Source organism: Olea europaea, chromosome 1 (assembly GCF_002742605.1).
Source record: "Olea europaea var. sylvestris chromosome 1, O_europaea_v1, whole genome shotgun sequence".
Taxonomy (NCBI): Eukaryota; Viridiplantae; Streptophyta; class Magnoliopsida; order Lamiales; family Oleaceae; genus Olea; species Olea europaea.
This window is the reverse complement of record NC_036237.1, coordinates 19,293,868-19,314,225: the sequence shown is the minus strand read 5'-3', so window position 1 is coordinate 19,314,225 and position 20,358 is coordinate 19,293,868. Positions and strand designations below refer to the sequence as shown.

General features: G+C 34.7%; 1 protein-coding gene across 1 annotated transcript; it reads right to left on the bottom strand.

Moving 5' to 3' along the window:
• Nucleotides 1–14,142: 14,142 nt before the first annotated feature.
• Nucleotides 14,143–19,608, bottom strand: LOC111405526. Its single transcript, XM_023034460.1, has 10 exons — nucleotides 19,551–19,608; nucleotides 19,360–19,471; nucleotides 19,085–19,250; nucleotides 18,861–18,962; nucleotides 17,759–17,975; nucleotides 15,598–16,893; nucleotides 15,296–15,444; nucleotides 14,833–15,234; nucleotides 14,613–14,676; nucleotides 14,143–14,525 (listed from the first exon to the last, which is right to left on the bottom strand). The coding sequence occupies exons 1-10, from the start codon at nucleotides 19,606–19,608 to the stop codon at nucleotides 14,143–14,145; spliced, it is 2,949 nt and encodes a 982-aa protein (XP_022890228.1).
• Between the last annotated feature and the right edge of the window lie 750 nt (nucleotides 19,609–20,358).

Genomic DNA, 20,358 nt, shown 5'->3' with positions numbered 1-20,358 from the left:
TTTTTTTAGCTCATGTATCAGAAAATCATTTATTTCTTGTTTTGGAGCTATTTCTTCCATGTGAAACAAGGTAACTTTATTCTGACTTTTAAGGGTTAATCTTTTCCCTTTTCTTGTTATTAGCTATCTTTTACTTTTTTTGTTATTAGTAATCTTTTATTTTCTGGGTTTTGCTTGGAAATGAAAATTTGAAGGTATATTTGGTGGGTTTACGTAGTTTGTTGAAAAATTTCAGGCAGAACTTCAAGTCGAAGAGGATTTCAATTATCAATTTTATTGTTTAGTTGAGCAACTGTTGTTGATTTTCACTTAAAATATACATTTGGTAGCTTAATGTGTTATGTTTTTTTCACGTTTATCTAATTATCTTTGAAGTTAAGAGAAACGAAGATATAATTATGATTTGGATATGTTCCCCCCCTTCCGTTTGTGTAGTTTTGCATTAATAAAAGTTGCAATTAATTTAGGAAGATTTGTTATGTACAAACAGAATTTTATTTGAGCTTGTGGAAAACTGTTTTCTGCTTCACTTTATGAATTTTAGATTTATTTAGACCCTATTTGGCCTCCATTTTTTAAAATTAAAATGAGGGGAATAGGGTATTTTTTTTTTTTTTTTGAAAAATGAGTCGTAGAAAAGAAGGAAAAATTTTTGGTTTTAGTGTAATATTATTTTATAAAAGATTGTTTGATTGATAATAGGAGAGAGAAAAATGAAATTTAATTTAATGAAGGCCAAACGGAGGCTTATTTATTAGTATGTATTGTTGACTGCTATGAAATAATCTTCTAAACTCAAGTTACTGCTTGCATTTCATTAATTGATTCATTAACATTTTGTGAAACTCCAGGAGAGTTGATTGGTGTAATTCTTGTTCTAATTTTACAATTTAGTATGTATTAGCTGTTAAGTGACTTGAGTCAAATATCATGGCTCCTAACTATGAGTTTGGAGCTCAAAAAAGAAGAAGAGAGAAAGAGTAGAGGCACTAGTTCGAAACCAAACTAGAGATATGGATACGTACCTTAATAACAAGAAAGAAAAGAAGAAGAGAGAAAGAGTAGAAGCATTAATTTGAAGCCAAACTAGAGATATGGATACATACCTTAATAACAAGAAAGAAAAGAGAATGAACGAACATTGAAAAATTTAATGATTGAGAACAACGGACAATAAAAAATGGATTTCTTGCTTGACTTAGGGGCCCGAATTCTGAAGTTCACTTCAGGCCCCACAAAATAAAGGTACGGCAATGAATATAGTCCTACAAAATTAAGTCATAATCCAAATACTTTGATCAACAATTAGTCATGTATTGTGGGCCGAATAAGTGTGTAAAACGCACTTATCAATAGTTAATATGCTGAATGATGATTCAGTGGTTGTGAGGTTGCAAGCATTGGAGACAATACGCTATATGGCCATATCAGACCATCTGAAGGTGGAAGAAATGCTCTTACGTAGGGTGAATTTCTGATCTCTCTAAATCAGATTCTGGTTATGAAACATTTCGATATATATTATTCTAATCGAAGTGTCTCAACAATGTATTTTTTGTTCGACGTTCTTATGGACTTCCATTTTTTTTTCTTGAATTGCTTTTGTCATCTGTTACTGTTATGCTTCACATTTTGGGTCGACAGATTTCTTTTTGCCCAGTGAGTTGCTTTTTTCCTACTCATGTTCCAATTTGGTATCTTCTTCTGTTCGAATTTGGAGTGCACTGAGTGTGAAGGAGCTGATGAAAGTGAATGGATTGATTCACTTACATCGGCTTCCAAGAATAGTGGTTTAGCATCTTGGTCAAATGTAGAAACTAATGTAGTCAAACTTACTCGAATCAATTTAGAAAATTTTAAAGTAAGTTTACTTTGTATGCACAAAAGTTCGCACCAGAGGTCCTAAATTTTTTATTTTTTAGCATCAGTTTTGAATTCGTATTTTGATCCACCAGATTATTTGTGAAATTCTGTTTCTAGTTTTTATTCCTTGTTGCCCGTAACGCTGACTATTTTTTTCTGGAAACATTGATTAGATTTAAATTTGAAGCATGAATAGGTGAACTTTGCAAGATGTAGCTCCAGAAGTAGTCACTTAAAGTTGCCTTTTTTGCAGTTCCTTGGCACTCTGATTGACAGAAAGGACTCCATCAGATCTGCTGCAAGGAATACTCTCCAATCAATGAAGTTGCAGAATCTGGCCATTGGAACTCTTAAGTTCTGCGAGCTTCATCCCCTCCATTTTCTATAGCTCGTTGCCTTGTAAGAATATAACTGGTTGATATATTTTCAAACAAGTGTGTAAAGGTTTCATATGTCACGCTGAACATCGTTACATTTGGTTTTTTTTTAGTTTGAATGGTAATATAATAATTTGTTTATTTTGATATATGGCGCGTTCGGTGCATTAGATAGCATTAATGTCTAGATTAAAGTAATTCTTGTGAAATCACTGTACAAACAGAAAAAAAAAATTGTAAAATGACCTATGGCAACGTTCAAAAAAAGTTGCAAAAAATAAGGACAAAAACATAGATAATGCTCAAAAAAAGTTGCAGAAAAGTTATTTGCAATGTTCAAAAAATGTTGCAAAAAAATTATTTTCAATGCGGAAAAAATGTTGCAAAAGATATTCACAATGCGAAAAAACGCTGCGAAAAGGTTATTCACAACGTGAAAAAAAATGCTGTGAAAATGTTTTTTGCAACACAAAAAAACACTAAAAAAAAAAATTTCACAATGAGAAAAATTGGCTATCGTATCCTCCACTCTACAGCAACATCAAGGTTTGCAACTTACGGTAAAACGTTACAAAAGGCAATTTTTGTTGTAGTGATATATTCATTTATACAACCGTTTTCCACAAAGAAAAAGTCCGGTTTCCTTTCACCATACTATATAATCTTTATAAACACGGCAGCAGGATGAAAATAAATTTGGAACGTGATTTTGGTTTTGTTTTTCCAAAAATTCGATTATCTAATAAGGTAGCGTAACTTGGTGACACACCCTGCCCCGTGTAACACCACTAGATCCGGACGTGGCATGCGCCAATGATAGATACCAACTAAAAGTGGGACTCACCATTAAGGCTACTACAAATACAATATATAACTTTTTATACATCATTTTTTTAACAAAATTTCGACATTATCTCCCCTGTAAACAGAACTAACCGACTTATGATCAATTTCACACAAATCCCAAACTATAGCACAGTACAATAAAGATAAGCCGAAATCTCCACTTTTACAAAGAAATACAGTGAACTATACATATGGATACATAATACATAGTGAGCCACATAACTATCTACAAGTGATGTAAAATCACATCTAGACATGAACATGCATTTCAAAACACTGACTACATGTTCTATGAAGTGAGTCATACTAACAAACTCTGTCGTGTGGCTCTGGCTCTAAAATCAAGGCTCAACTCCAAAAGATGCCCAGATTCTCAACTGCTGCCTGATAAGGAAAAATGTGGAAAAATATATGAGTTAATAGCTCAGTGAGTCGAGAAGTTCAAGATCAATATACTTTTTCAATTTATGCATTTTTATTGAAAATCAAATTTATATCATTTAATAATTCATAAGCTACCATCATGTAATTATAGCAAAAAAGTGAAATATTCACATAAGGTCATAAAAATAGCATCTTAAAATCATGATATAACATCAGCTGATAACAATGCTATAATCTCATCACATTAAACATACTGAAAAATTCACCAAAAATGTACCCTCTGATTGAAATATGTAATCCGTCTCTCGGGCTAAAAACTTTCGCCACAGGCCTTTGGCCCCCTCCGTGAGCGAAAGTCGGTCTCAAAGACCTCTCATAATCAATTCTAAAACATGGCCAATGCCCCTCTGTGAACTATAAATACACGATCAAGACCAATGTCAGGTCAAGACTCTCCGTGTAGGATAGAACAGGGCCAAGTCCCCTCTGTGAACTAGAAGAAGTATATAATCATGGGTACTTTTCTGGCCGATCTCAATATTGCATGTCTCACATGCCAAACAAATCTTAATATCACATGTCTTACATACCAAGTCACAAATATGCCATAAATAATTTTTGATATTCCACATATATCAAAATGAAAGAGATTTCCATAATAACCATGTAATTCGAACACATAATTATACATATTTTGACAATATACTTAATTTATAAATATTTTAAAAATATTTATATTTTGCCACTCACGGAACTATGTACGCCAAAATCAATTTGATTGGTACGCTGTCCCGATATCCGTATCGCCGCCTGAAATATAATATAATTTTTAAATCAACAATTAACTAATTTAAGTAATTTCAATAATTAAATATGTTATACCCAAACATAATTATTTCACGTTTAGGCGATTTCTACAATCTCTTTAATAACTAAAACTAGTTTTTCTTTCATTTTACTCAATTTCATAGTTTATTACACTTAACCCCTTCAATAAAATTAAATTTAACATAACAATCTAACAATTATAGAATCAAACATACTTAACAATAAGTAACTTTTTACTTACCTTTCAAAATTGAAAAATTCAAGCCTAATAGGATAGAGCACTTAATTCCTAACACGTTGGCGAATTTTTTCTTTTTTTTTTCTTCTTTTTCTTCCTCTTTTTCTTTTTTTCTTTTCCTCTTTTTCCTTCCTCTTTCTCTCTCTTTTTCTTCTCTGGTACGTTTTTTTTTGTTTTTTCGTTTTGGTGTGTGTAAAGTGTGATATGTGTGTATTATTAAAGATTGGATTACATATATATCTAAACATTGGAAATGGGTTGGTTTGCCGTCTACCGTTTTTGTCTTTTTCTTTTTAAATCTTTTTTTGTTTACTTTTCTTTTTCATTTTTTTTGTTTAATGTATTACACTTGGAGTTGTGACTTTTATCCCGTTTAAATTATTTATTTCATGTTGTTGAATTATTATACTTATGAAAGTTTAAAGATATGATATGATATGTATATTGTGGTCATCCGGTACCAAAGATACGATGTTTACTGAGCTCTTACCGATTTCTAAAAATATGATGATGGTATGATTTTTTGTTACATGTATTTAATATTTACCATAATTTTTGTGCCGTACTGAATATTCTCATGTACTCACCATTTTCCCTATTCCTCAACGATTAGAAGGATCGTTGGTTGGTAGATGTTGCGGTGCAGTCATGATGCTAGAAATTATGGGATTCAATAAAAATAAATTCGAAGTAATATGACTGTGGACTTTTATTTTCAGCGTTATTTTAGTTTTTATTTCCATATGAAATTTGTTATTTAGGATTTGTGACATTTTTCAATTGATTATGTTTCATATATATTTTATTATATTTTTTTATTAATGTAACTAAAAATTTTCATGTTAGGATGTGTGAATAATTTATTTAATTGTGGAATGAAACTTTTAGTAACGATCTAAATTGTTAAAATTTGGGTCATATTAGTTTGGCATCAAAAGCTTTGGTTTAATTTTCTGTAGATCCATATGTATTTTCAAAATATGAGTTGTGAAAAATAAATAAATTAAAAGAATTAAGTGTAAAGAGGGGGGAAATTGAGTTAATAATAAAACGGGTTTTGAAAAAAAAAATTGTGAATAGTGACGGGGACAAATTTTATAAATGGTAAAAAAAAAGGTGATTGTTTAAATGATTTATATATGCGTGCGTCTATGTATATATATTTGTAAAAATAATTTCTTTTAGAAATACTTTCCTTAGAATAAGTTTTATGTTTAGATCACTAACTTAATTAGTTACTAGTTGTTCTCTTTTTTTCTTTTTTCTTTTTCAATTTGTGAAAATTTACTAAATTATTAACCCCCTTAAATGCATAAGATACTAATTTTTATTTAAAATTTTTGGGGCACAATATATAATATAATAACTATTTAATTACGGAAAAAAAATTCCAGAACACACATTAAAGAACTTTTTTTACTTTATACATTAAGTTCTTAAATATATAAGAATTCAAGAAATTTTGACACTCAACGACAACCAATCAACCTCACTTCGACGACTCTAAGGTATGGTAATGGGGTAAGGAAGTAAATGACTACTCAAATCTTTTGTGTAACTTTATATTTTCTATTTACCTCCTTATAGATTTGATGACACACATATTTCTCTTGCTAAATTATGATATATATTTCAAGTAAAACATGATTCCTTTACCGGTATATGCAAGCATGAAGTACGTTTTGTCTTAATAATAAGAATATAAACATGATATGATGATCATAATAGATTGATATGGATGATATTATTTTTTGGATGAGTTTAAGACAAAGTATGTAGAACTCCTCGATTAGCCAAAAAAAATTTTGAGGAAAATTTTTTTTAAGGAGGGGAGATTGTAACGCCTCGAAAATTTAAAGGAAAAATATTTTTACTATTTGCTATATTTTTATATTTTCAAAGTTGAGGGGCTAAAGAGTAATATATTAAACTCAATATTATTATGGCCAAATAATTAGATTTTGTTAGAGCGATATTTAGCATATCAATATGGGGCTTATTGTAGCTCATGCTTAATTATCTATTTTAGTTTCAAGAAAAAGTTGATTCAGATATCTCTGCCCCAAGTTATTAAAGTTTAACCAAAAAAAAAAAGAGTTGGTTATTTGTATAGTATTTGGATGAATTTTGGTTCCCTAATTCTAAATGATGACAACCCCATGTGAATGGTTAAAAAGGGATACATATATAAAACCGTTTTCAACATAGAAAAAGTCCGATTTTCTTTCACCATACTATATAATCTTTATAAATACGATAGCGGGCTAAAAATAAAGTTGGAATGTGATTTTGGTTTTGTTTTTCCAAAACTCGATTGATCTAACAAGGTAGGTAACGAGGTGCTGTGGCTTTTATCCCGTTTAAATTATTTATTGCATGTTGTTGAATTATTATACTTAAGAAAGTTTAAAGATATGATATGATATGATATGATATATATATTTTGGCTATCTAGTACCAAAGATATGATATTTATCGAGCTCTTACCGGTGTCTAAAGATACTATAACGGATGTATTTAAATATTTTTATTCAGGATTGCACCATAATTTTTCGTACCCTACTGAATATTCCCATGTACTCACCATTTTCCCTACTCCTCACAGATTAGAACAGATCATTGGTTAGCGAACGATGTGATGCAGTCGTGTGCCAGAAATTATGAGATTTAATAAAAATAAATTTGGAGTAACATGACTAAGATTTTTATTTTTAGCGTTATTTTAGTGTTTATTTTCATGTGAAATTTGTTATTTAGGATTTGATAATCGGGATTGACACGCTTCCATATCTCAAAAGTAATCGGATCATATTGACAAAAGGATTATAGTTTCACAGTAAGTAAACGAAAAGTTTGGTTTTGTCATAACACTTGATATTTCATGTCACGTGTATTGCCCTGACATGTTGTTAGACGTCAATTTGGGAAGACGAATGTGAATTGGTGATAAATTAAAAAAGTGTTTTAATTTATCAATTTTGATTATATCAAAATAATAATTCACGTTGTTAGGCATCGTGAGCCTGCTGGATCGCATACAAAAGGAGAACGTGAAAATTGTGATTTGTCAATTAATTAATTTAATAAGCGTTTGATAAATTAATTAATTGGATTGCTTATTTACAGACTCGAATTAATTAATGAGATTGATTAGTTCATGAACCGGATTTAATTAATTGGGTTAGTTAAATATTGGACCGGGTTAGGACATAGGCCAAGCCCGTTTGGACTAATATAAATAAGTGGCTAGGGTTTGGAATTTGTAGACAATTTTATTTGCTTGCTAGCGCAAGAGGAGAAAACTCTCATTCACTAAAATCTTGTTCGCTGTGTGAAATTTCATTGGAGGCTGGACAATTTAGTAGCTGTGAGTTGTAGATCACAGTTGCTAGAACAAAAGAAAGCAGAGAAGTTTACAGATCTAGAAAAGGTATAATTTCACAATTTCTACCTAGACACAAAGTATATCTTTGCTGGGAATTGAAATCTATTTTATTTTTAGTTGTGCATGATAAATAAATTCCCAACACTAGATATGCTGCATAAGGGGTGGAGTGTGCTGTTTTGAGAATTTATTTCCTTAACCCCTCATCTTTAGGAACACATAATCTGCCTTTATATAAAGTACCTTATCATCAATGTTGCAAATCCTTTTCGCTTATCTGTCACAACTCCAGCCATGATTTTACACAAGAATAGGTCATTCTTTTAGGCTTCTCTAATCCGTTCTCTAAGAGTGGGTTGAACCATTAGAGCTAGAACAATGGTTGAATTCTATACAGAAGGTGCATCAACCTCTAGCCTCAAATTTACAAATTCCTTGACTAACTATTCTTGTGTGGTCGGAACTGTCAAACTTCCAGCTATTTTTCTACTAAGAGCATCAACAACTACATTGGTTTGCCTGAACGGTAAAGAATGGTGCAGTTATAATCTTTGACCAATTCAAACCATCTTCACTGTCTCATATTTAACTCTTTTAAGTGAAGTAGTATTTGAAACTTTTGTGATCGGTGTATATCTCACATTTACCACCATAGAAATAGTGAACCATATTTTTAGGGCATGAACTACCACCGCAAGTTCTAAGTCATGTGTTGGATAATTATGTTCAAATATGAAATATCGTAGTTCGACCCAATCAACACCTAGATGATGGTGAATATGTGTTTATGCGGAATTTTCTTTTTCGATCAATTAATAATTGCAATAGGTCACAAAAATTAATTTGTCCAGATCAGTTCACATGCTTTACTATCCTATGTTTGAATTTCGATCATAAATTAATTGCATAAAGATAAATTACACAATTGTTTGATGACGGAGAAACCCCAATGTGAGTAAAACTCCGGGCCCAAGCCAGTGGGAATCCACTATAAACGAAATGAAACTTACAATCAGCCAGACTCAACCTACACTGATTTTTCTGACATCCTAAACATAGTTTGCTCAAGGCCTTCCTAGAATGCGTGATCCTGCACCAACTCCCGGCACCTAGCCCTCCTGGATTGCGTGCTATACCAATTCCCACCTCTTAATTTTGTTTATCTCCAGTGGATTTAAGAGAACTGTCTGTTCTCTAATGATCGGGACTCCAATCTCCTTCCTTGATCTCCAAGAAATAACAAAAGCTCTAAAAGGTTGTGTTGTGGTGTTTGGTGAATTTTGATTTGATATTTTTCATGTAATTGCTCAAATCAAATATGGGTTTGAATGAGAGAATCAAAGTGTATAAGAGTTTTCTTCAATTTCAATACCTTGAGAGTACAATCACTAATCGGGGCGATTTTTCTCATATATGTGTATTTGGATATTTTTGGTCGGGTTGAGATGTTGAAAAATGGAAAATAGGGTTTTATGGGTAACACTATTGCTCAAGTGAAAAGCGAGCGACGTTGTTTCACTCGAGCGAAGTGGGGGCAAGAAGCGAGCGACGACCATATGTTTTTGTCGCTCGAGCTACCACTTGGCAAGCAGCTAGCGAAACTTTGATGACACATCTTGCCCTACTTCAAAGCTCGAACCCTAGCACACTTTGCCCAAATTACAACTAAGTCCCTCATCTTTCACACATGTACACAATGACCCCTAACCTTTAATAATTGACAAATGGACCCCAAACTTTTGAACATTTACAATTTTACTCTTTTGTTCACAGAATAGCCAACACAAAATCTAACAAACTCCCCCTTTGACATTCTGTGACAAAACCAAATTACAGCAACATAAACTACAATGACAATCCAATACACTAACTCAACTCACTGTTGCCTTGTCATCTTTCAACCTGTCTCCTGAAATCACAACTCACATACCCAGTGTAAAGGCACGAGAAACAGAAATATAAGTAAACATAAAAGATAAAAAGTCATGAACAGCCATAACATTGTACCAATATGCTAGATTAAGAGATAATATCAATGTAAGTCAAACCACCAAAAATGTACATCAATAGTGCAAAACATCAATAGATAATCCAGCTAAAAATATCAATAGTACATTTTCAAAGTACTTTATCATTATAAATCCCAAAAATTAACAACCACTCCCCCTTTTTGCCACAAATGGCAAGGGGAACTCCAAGCAACTAAGTAGGACCATCATCTTCACCATCCACGTCCTCAAAATCCTCAACGTCAGACTCATAATCACAGTGCTCGTGCATCCACCGAATACCGCGCTGAACAAGAGCAATAGCCCCTCGCAATGTAGCAAACTCCACAATATAACGCTTAGAAGCAGCTCGTAACTGAGTAATGTCAGCCATCATGCGGGCCTGCTGCTCAATGAGAATCGACATTTGACCTATAAGTGCGATAGTGGAGTCAACAGGAACAGTAGAGGAAATGAACTGAGAACGGCTAAACGAACCCGATCCACTACCAGGCTGAGTTGTGGTCCTAGCCCTCTTGGGTGCCATCTTCAATGCGAGATGTAGAAGATAAATCAATCCGCAAGGAAAATGACGTGATGGAGACACATGACCATACAAGCCCTAGTGCAATCACGCACAAGCCCGAGGACTATGACCAAGATAGAAGTGACGTGAACTAGACATAAACAAGATCAAGATGAGATTTTGACACACATAAAAACTTCCAATATCTATTAATAATTGATGAGTCATATTTCAAACAACCCTCCAAACGTAGTACATGCAATAACGGAGAAGTGTAAGCACCGATTTGGTAGGTGATTGGTGTGAAGTTTGATCACTTAATAGGAGAAGTGTGCACATCACATTATTGGAAATAAGATCAAATAAATAATTAACTCACATTTTTAGTACCTAAGACACCAATCACATGTGAGGAATGGCACACAATGGGCAAGAGAAGCAAGGTTATGGTGAGGAGACATTTCATCGAACACAATGTAGGCACAAGAAAGATAAGCTACAAATGCAATAATGCAATAGACACCCAATAAACCATAACAACATCATCTACCCAGCATACCAAAAAAAAAAAAACCTAAGCCTAAAGTAACTAAATGGCAAAGAGAAAAACAAAAAAACAACCAACAAACCAATGGGAAATTAAATCACTTACCAAATGGGAGGAATGAATCACCAAGGAATGCACACAAGGAAGAGGAATGGAAGCTCCACACGTAAGAGAGCAAGGGAAAATCGACCAAAGAGTGTCGATTTGAGAGAGAATGCGAGAAAGAGATGGGAAGAAATGAAAAAAAAAATGAACTGGAACCGTCGCGAGAAAATTAAAAGTCTCACTGTCACTCAAGATAACAGCAAGCGACAAAAGCATTGCTTCTGTCGCTCGAATGAGCTCCCAGAGACGGGAAAATGACAAAAATAGCACCTAAACTTGAAAATTTGAAAAGTTAGGCCCAGGTTTAAAACTTTGCAAAGTAACAGCACTTTAAAAATTTTCAAAAATAGCACATTTTTCAGAAATTTGAATTTAGACCCCTATATATTTTTTTTGTATTTAAATTTAAAATACACGAACAATGTAGAGGCAGTTGGTCCAATCAAAGGCAATAGATCACAAATACGGCATGCACAGGATTAGAAAATGTTTTCCCACACACCGGGACCAAATACAGATGGAGTAAATTGTATATGTAACCCCTTGTGAAATGTGTCACTCATTCCAAGCAAGTAAGACTCAAAACCTTAAATTTGTGAGAAGAGACAGCCAAATCACAGACGTAGGAGTCAACACTTAGATGTTTGAAGGTCAAATCCAATGCCACTAGGACCTATACTTCATTAAAATATGGTGTAAAACTGTTCTTTCTTCCCCTGTCATTAAGGACCTCAAAATGTGTTTTTTTTCGTTATCTTACGTGTAATTCCATCTCCATTAAGCTACTAAGAAGACCCCTTCAACGAGCATTGGGTCGGTGACTCTTAAACCAGTTGGCTTTAGGGCACCAGGTTATGAGAAACACCTCAAAATTAATTGCTCGAGTCATCTAAGCTCCCAAGATAGGTATAAGATGTGATATAATAAATACTCCGTGGAAACACTCGGGGGTACACCAGAAGTTAGGTCATCTAGTCCAAGATCAATTCAAATCCAATGTCTACTCAACGACAGATGATAGTCATCACAAGTCTCACACATGTGGTCAAGACTCACTCACATGGTCCTAGTGTGTGTTGTGCAAATATAATATGAAGTGACATATACTAAGTACTCCATACAGACTTAGGATAAGTGATGGGAATTAGAAACTAATCATGTCTAGAATGCACATTTGATTTCAAATTGCAACTCCGATGGAACAACTACAATGCAAAAAAGACATGTGATGATCAATCCCCCCCTTTTTATTATTATTATTTTATTTTTATTGTTTTTTATTTTATTTTTTTGTTTATTTATAAAAAAAAGAAAGACAGATGCAAATGAACACACATAGGTAATGTAATAAATGCAAAAAAGAATGCACATGCATCTATGAAGATGATCAGGGAGGAACACAGATGCCAACAGCCTTCCTAAGTGACTCGAATCGAAAACCATCTAGAGGTTTAGTGAACAGATCGACAAGTTGATTTTCAGTAAAGATGTGTTCAAGAGATAGCACATTGGACTCAACTAGCTCTTGAATAAAGTGATAGCGAATGTAAATGTGTTTGGTCCTAGAATGCTGGACCGGATTTTTTGATATCTTGATAGCACTAGTATTGTCATAGAAAACAGTCATAGTACCCTGATTTGTCACATAGTCACTCAGCATTTGTTTTATCGAAAGCAGCTGAGTGCAACAGCTACCAGCTACAATGTATTATGTCTCGGCTGTGGACAAGGAGACTGAGTTTTGTTTCTTACTTATCCATGAGACAAGATTAGAACCAACATAGAAACATCCACCCGATGTACTTTTTCTATCGTCAGCATTTTCGGCCCAATCGGTATCAGAATAGCCGGCTAGTTCTAGATTGGACTATCTGGAAAACAAGATCATATGATCTACTATCCCATTGACATATCTAATAATGTGCCTCATTGCACTTAGATGGGACTCCTTAGGATCAGCTTGAAATCTAGCACATATGCCAACACTAAACACTATGTCAGGTCTACTGGCTGTAAGATATAGTAAACTGCCTATCATGCTCCTATACACAGTCTGATCAACACTCTTACTTGTAGGATAATGTCCTAACTTAACATTTGTGCTCATAGGTGTCCTTGTGTGTTTCTTACTATCCAAGCCAAATCTCTTCACAAGGTCTTTAGCATATTTTGATTGAGAGATAAATAGCCCAAAATCAGTTTGCTTTACTTGAAGATCAAGGAAGTAACTTAGCTCCCCAACCATGCTCATTTCAAATTTTTGTTTCATGCATTCAGCAAATTCAAGAGCAAAGGAGTCAATGGGAGAGCCAAATATGATGTCATCGACATAGATCTGAGCGACAGTGATGGTTTCTTCAATATGTCTAATGAATAAAGTTCTGTCAGTACCACCTTGTGAGAACCCATGCTCAATGAGGTAAGTGGTAAGTCTGTCATACCAAGCTCTAGGAGCTTGTTTCAGACCATACAGTGCTTTATTTAGTTTGTAGACATCATGAGGAAACTTAGGGTGAATGAATCCTTTCGGCTGTTCAACATACGCCTCTTTTTAGAGTATTCCATTCAAGAATGCACTCTTGACATCCATTTGATATAGCTTGAATCCAAAGTTACATGCAACTGCAAGAAGGATACGAATGGATTCAAGACGAGCAACTGGGGCAAAAGTCTCATCAAAATCTACCCCTTCCACCTGAGTGTACCCCTGGGAAACTAGTCTAGCCTTATTTCTAGTTATAGCATCTTGGTCATCAATTTTGTTCTTGAAAATCCACTTAGTACCTATCACATCAGAGTTATCAAGCCTAGGAACTAGATTCCAAACATTATTTCGAACGAATTGATTAAGCTCCTCATGCATGGCATTCACCTAGCATTCATCTCTAAGGGCTTCATCTACTTTCTTAGGTTCAATCTAGGATACATAGCTAGTATATGTTAGGTTATTTAGAACTCTCTTTCGTAACATCATTCCTTCATCCAAATCCCCAATGATGTTAACCTTAGGATGATTAGATTTGACCCTAAAAAATGGTTCTCTGGGAAGCTTAGACTAATCCCAATTTGGTAGACCCTGCTCAGATATGTTTTTTGAGGAGCGTGGAGATTTTGGGATTGATTGCTCTTTATTTTCAGCAATGTCTCCTTGATCTTCACTTAGATCTTCTATGTCAACGCCATTTTCAGCACTCTCCCCCTCAATAAAGGCATCATCAATAACAACATTTATAGATTCCAAGACACTCTGAGTACACAAGTTGTGAACTCGGTATGCTCTACTATTCTTAGAATATCCTAGAAAAATCCCATCATCACTTTTGGAATCAAACTTGTCTAGATTTTCTCTATCCCTCAGAATGTAACACTTGCTGCCAAACTCTCGAAAGTATTTAACAGTAGGCTTCTTGCCTTTCCAGATCTCATAGGGAGTCTTGTCTGATTTTGGTTTCAAGTATACCCTATTTATTATGTGGCACGCAGTGTTAATAGCTTCACCCTAGAAATGCATTGCTAGATCCTTGCCGTGAAGCATGGCCCTAGCCATTTCTTGAAGCACTCTATTCTTCCTCTCAACAACTCCATTTTGCTATGAAGTAATTGGTGAGGAGAACTAATGCTTAATCCCCTCTTCCAAGCAGAAGTTTTCTCAATCAAAGTTTTCAAATTCTTTTCCATGATCACTTCGAACCCTAGAAATAGGAAAATTTTGTTCAACTTTGAGTCTTTTGCATAAGGACTTAACCAGATCGCCTGTCTCAGATTTTTCTCTTAACAGATCAATCCAGGTGTATCCAAAAAAATCATCTACCACAACCAGGATATACCGTTTACCTCCTAGGCTCTCTACCCTAGATGGTCCCATTAAATCCATATGGAGAAGCTCTAGGGGTCTATTCATCAAGATTTTCGAGGTTCGCTTATGGTTTATCTTGAGTTGCTTTCCTTGTTGACGCGGCTTGCACACAACATTCTCACTTTGATCAATCTTAGGTAAACCATCGACAATCTTCTTTTTAACCAATTTAGACAGACTTCTGTAGTTAACATGACCGAGCCTTTGATGCCAAAGTTCAGACATTAGCACTACTGCATACATAGTTTGAGTTTGGAAGAACTCCATAATAATTATCAGATGTTCTAACACCTTCAAGAGCAACACCACAAGAAGCGTCATAAACAGTGCATCTCTTTTGGACAAAACTCACTTCATAGTCAGCATCACAGATTTGACTAATGCTCAATAAGTCGGACTTAAGGCCGTCTACATAAAGTACATTGGATATTGTAGGAAGTCCAACAATGGTGATGGAGCCTTTACCTCGGATGGGTGCTATAGCTCCGTCCCCAAAGGTAACTACACACCGTTGCAGTCATCAAAGGTAGAGGATAAGGCCTTGTTACCACACATGTGTCTAGAACATGCACTATCAAGATACCACATGCAAGTATTTTGTGCCTTATATGCAACATGAGCAAACAAAACATTTTAGATTCTCAGTATACTCACCCACATCAGATTTCTTTACCCAAACTTTTCTCGAGGCCGAGGTGATCCTAGTCAACCTTGTTACAATCTCAGTTAAGTGACTAATCTGATTTGAAAGGAAGTTCACTTGACTAGGGATATCCTGACTTTGATTTCTATTTGCTAACTTTCGACACCTAGGTCTCGTGTGGCCTAAGGCACCATAGTTATGACAAGTGGGTATGACTCTAGGTTCAAATGTATGTGAGTGTTGATTATGAAAATTAGGTGTAGAAATCTTATGAGCTCTAGCGGCCTTCAATCCATTAAAATTTTTGTCTTTGGATTCTGGATTTGTTGAAACATTAGATCTGTTGGAAGCGGGGACAAATGTGGTCTTTGATAAACTAGACACATTGCTATCACTCTTCACAAATCCTAGACCTTGCCTATTTCCAGCTGGTTTGTTCATTCCTAACAGATCGTCTAGTTTCTTAGTTCCACTCACAAATGATTGTAGTTGAGTGTTGGATTTCTCTAATTCACAGGTTAATATCTTGACCATGTCCTCTAATTTCTCATTGACACACTTCAACTCACTGAGATTCTTAGATGAGACTTGAAGATCATAGGTGATTTTCTCCTTCTCTCTCTCAAGCTTGTCTACCTTCTTAAATAGGGCTTTATTTACCTTTTTAATCTTGAGACTTTCCTTAAACAGAAGTTGATAAGCCTCATGTATATCTGCCTCAACCTCCAAATCATCACCGGACTTGTTACTCTCTACTTCCTCCTCAACCTTCTCACTCTCCTTGTCTGACTCGCTCTTGAAAGTAGATACAAAAGCCATATAGCCCTTTTCCTCCTCACTGCTTGAGGAATCACTTTGTTCACTTAAATTATAATCATCACCAGTCAAGGACACAGTTAATGCCTTCCTACTCCCCTTCTTTAGATTTTTCTTAAAGCTAAGACATTCATTTCTATAGTGCACAAATCCCTGACACTCATGGCACCTAACCCCTTGAGATTTCTTACCAGGGTTCCCAGCAGTTGATTTATCATCCTTCTCTCTTTGCAATTTACTAGGGGCTCCTCTCCTTTTCTCTTGAGGCCATTTTTTGCCCTTTAAGACTTTTTGAAATTTTTTCACAAAGTAGGCAATCTCCTCATCTCTAAGAGTTTTCATGTCAGATGACTCTGAGTCCCCTTCCCTAACAGTGTTCAGGGCTATGGACTTGTTTTTCCTCAGTTGTGAAATGGTGAGTTCATAGGTTTGAAAGGATCCTACAAGTTCTTCTATCTTAATTGTATTCAGATCTTTGTTTTCTTCAATAGCTGTAACTTTAGGTCTAAATCTCTTGGGCAAGATCTAAGAACCTTCCTCACAATTTTGGGCTCGAGAATCCTCTCACCTAGGTTGAAACTAGAGTTAACAATGTCATTCAATTTGGCATAGAACTCATCAAAAGATTCATCATCCTTCATCCTGATTTCTTCAAACCTTGAGGTTAGCATTTGCAATTTTGAATTTTTTACAGTTTTAGTTCCCTCATGCATAGTCTCTAGAATGTCTCATACCTCTTTAACAGTTTCACACATTGATAGTCTCCTAAATTCTTCGAAGGACACTGACATAAACAAGGCATGAAGTCCTTTGCTGTTCCAATTGCAATCAGCTAATTCTTCCTTAGTCCAAAGTGAAATATCAGTTAGATTGACAACACATGACACAGTTTTAGAAGGAGGTTTCCAACCATTTTGTACGCTCACCCAATCACGTTCATCTAAGGACTTAAGAAAAGTACGCGTCCTAACCTTCTAGTAGGCATAGTTGCTTCCGTCAAAATACGGAGACACAGACAATGATTGACTCATCTAGACAACAATGGGTCAGGACTCGAGTTTTAGCTCTGATACTACTTAAAATATCGTAGTTCGACCCAATCAACACCTGAAGGGGGGTAAAAAGGTGTTTATACGAAATTTTCTTTTTCAATCAATTAATAATTGCAACACGTCACAAAAATTAATTTGTCCAGATCAGTTCACATGCTTTACTATCCTATGTTTGAATTTCGATCATAAAATTAATTGCAAAAAGATAAATAACACAATTGTTTGATGACAGAGAAATCCCAATGTGGGTAAAACTTTGGGTCCAAGCCAGTAGGAATCCACTATAAACGAAAATGAAACTTACAATCAAACAAACTCAACCTACACTGGTTTTTCTGACATTCTAAACATAGTTTCCTCAAGGCCTTCTTGGAATGCATGATCTTGCACCAACTCCAGGCACCTAGCCCTCCTGGATTGCGTGCTACACCAATTGCTGGCTCTTGATTTTGTTTATCTCCAGTGGATTCAAGAGAACCGTCTGTTGTGTAATGATCGGGACTCTGATCTCCTTCCTCGATCTCCAAGAATCAACAAAAGCTCTAGAAGGTTGTGTTGTGGTGTTTGGTAAATGTTGATTTGATAATTTTCATTTAATTGCTTAAATCGAATATGGGGTTGAATGAGAGAATCAAAGTGTATAAGAGTTTTCTTCAATTTCAATACCTTGAGAGCACAACCACTAATCGGTGCGATTTTTCTCATATATGTGTATTTGGATATTTTTGGTCAAGTTGAAATGTCGAAAAAAAGAAAATAGGGTTTTATGGGTAACACTGTCGCTCGAGCGAAAAGCGAGCGACGTTGTTTCGCTCGAGCGAAGTGGGGACGAGAAGCAAGCGATGATCATTCTGTTTTTGTCGCTCGAGCGACCACTTGGCGAGCAGCTAGCGAAACTTCGACGACACATCTTGCCCTACTTCATAGCTCGAACCCTAGCACACTTTGCCAAAATTACAACTGAGTCCCTCATCTTTTACACATGTACACAATGACCCCTAACCTTTAACAATTGACAAATGGACCCCAAACTTTTGAGCATTTACAATTTTACCCTTTTGTTCACAAAATAGCCAATACAAAATCTAACAAAATAGTTTTAACTGTCTAGAGGAATAGGCAACAACCTTTCATGTTGCATCAACACACATCCCAAACCTTATTTAGGAGCATCACTGTATATAATAAGTCTCTCTAAACCTTCTGGTACTGTCAACACTTGCATTGAAACCAATCTTTGTTTTAATTCTTGAAAATTAATTTAACACTTATGTGACCATTAGAACTTTATTCCCTTTCTAGTCAATTATGTTAGTGGACCAACTATTTTAGAAAAAAATTCAATAAATCATCAATGTTGGCCAGGCCCAAGTAATTGCATTGTTCGGTCTAGACTAATTTGTTACAGTTTCAACTTTAGCTAGGTCTACTTCAATTCTTTGTGTAGTAACCACATGACCGAGAAGCCAATGCGATCTAGCAAAAATTTTCATTGAGTACAACTTCTCCTTTCAAAGAGTGTTCAATACCACTCTTAAATACTCTTCATATTGTTGTTTATCCCTTGAGTATACCAATATTTCATCGATGAAGACTATAACGAATTGATGTAGATATGGATTAAAAAAACTTGATTTATTAAATCCATAAGCACAGGTGGTGCATTAGTTAACCCAAATGGCATCACCATGAACTTATAGTGCCTATACCGCGCTCTAACGGCCATTTTAGGGATATCACAATCCTTTATCTTGAGTTTGTGATAACCTAATCTCAAATCTAATTTTTTGGAACACCTATGCAACCCTCAATTGATCAAAAAGATCATCTATCCTTAAGAGTGAGTATTTATTTTTTATGGTAAAATGATTAATATCTCAATAATCAATACACATTATCATTGACCTGTCTTTCTTATTAACAAACAATACTAGTGCCCCCCCCCATGAAGATACAATAAGTTGAATGAAACCCTTATTCAATAGTTCTTGTAGTTGTATCTTCAACTCCTGTAATTCTGTAAGGAGGCTTAGATATTGGTGTTACCCCATGCGTCAAGTCAATTGTGAACTCTACTTGTCAATCTAGTGATATACTAGGTAAATCTTTAGGAAAAATATCCACAAACTCCTTAATCACTAGTACATCTTCCATTTTTCGTTCGGATTAGGTTTACTAGTAATATTCAATAAAAATCCTTGATATGTATTCTTTTTCAACATCTTTTTCACTTTAATTACAACACTAATCGGGATAAGTCCCAATTCTTATTCCAAAGAATTGAAATTCTTCATCCCCAGTAGGAGTGAATGCGGTTCGATTTGGACGGTTTGTGCTATATTTTCAACTCAAAACATTTTATGCAGTTTAAATTTTTTTTCAAACCAAATCAAACCATTTTATTTTTCGAACCAAACCATAAATTGCGGTCTGGTTCGATTTTAATCTGCGATTTGTCTTTCTACATTATAGTAATGTATTTAACATATGTTAAATATAAGTTTAAACGAGAATTAATAATGTTAAATGTTAAATTATTTCATATTTACCATGAAACCCATGAATAAATTATTTTTAAAATTGGTTGCTAAAAGATTTTAATAGAACAAATACATATTCTTCACTTTTACCTTTTCTTGTTTGACATTCATATTGTTATATAGCGGTTGGTAAATGTAGAGTTACATTCTATTATTATAGCTTGGTTAAAACTCTTTTCGTTTTGCTGGTGAGATGTTAAATAAGGATTAAAGGTGATATGCTTAGATGTACAGAGATTTATAGAGTTTCGACTTATTGGGAATTGACAAATTTCATCCTCTAACTATTTTATGAAAGTAGAAGGTAGTAGTACTATTTAGAGAACTTTAACATTTTCACACAATCAATACGTTCTGTCCTTCG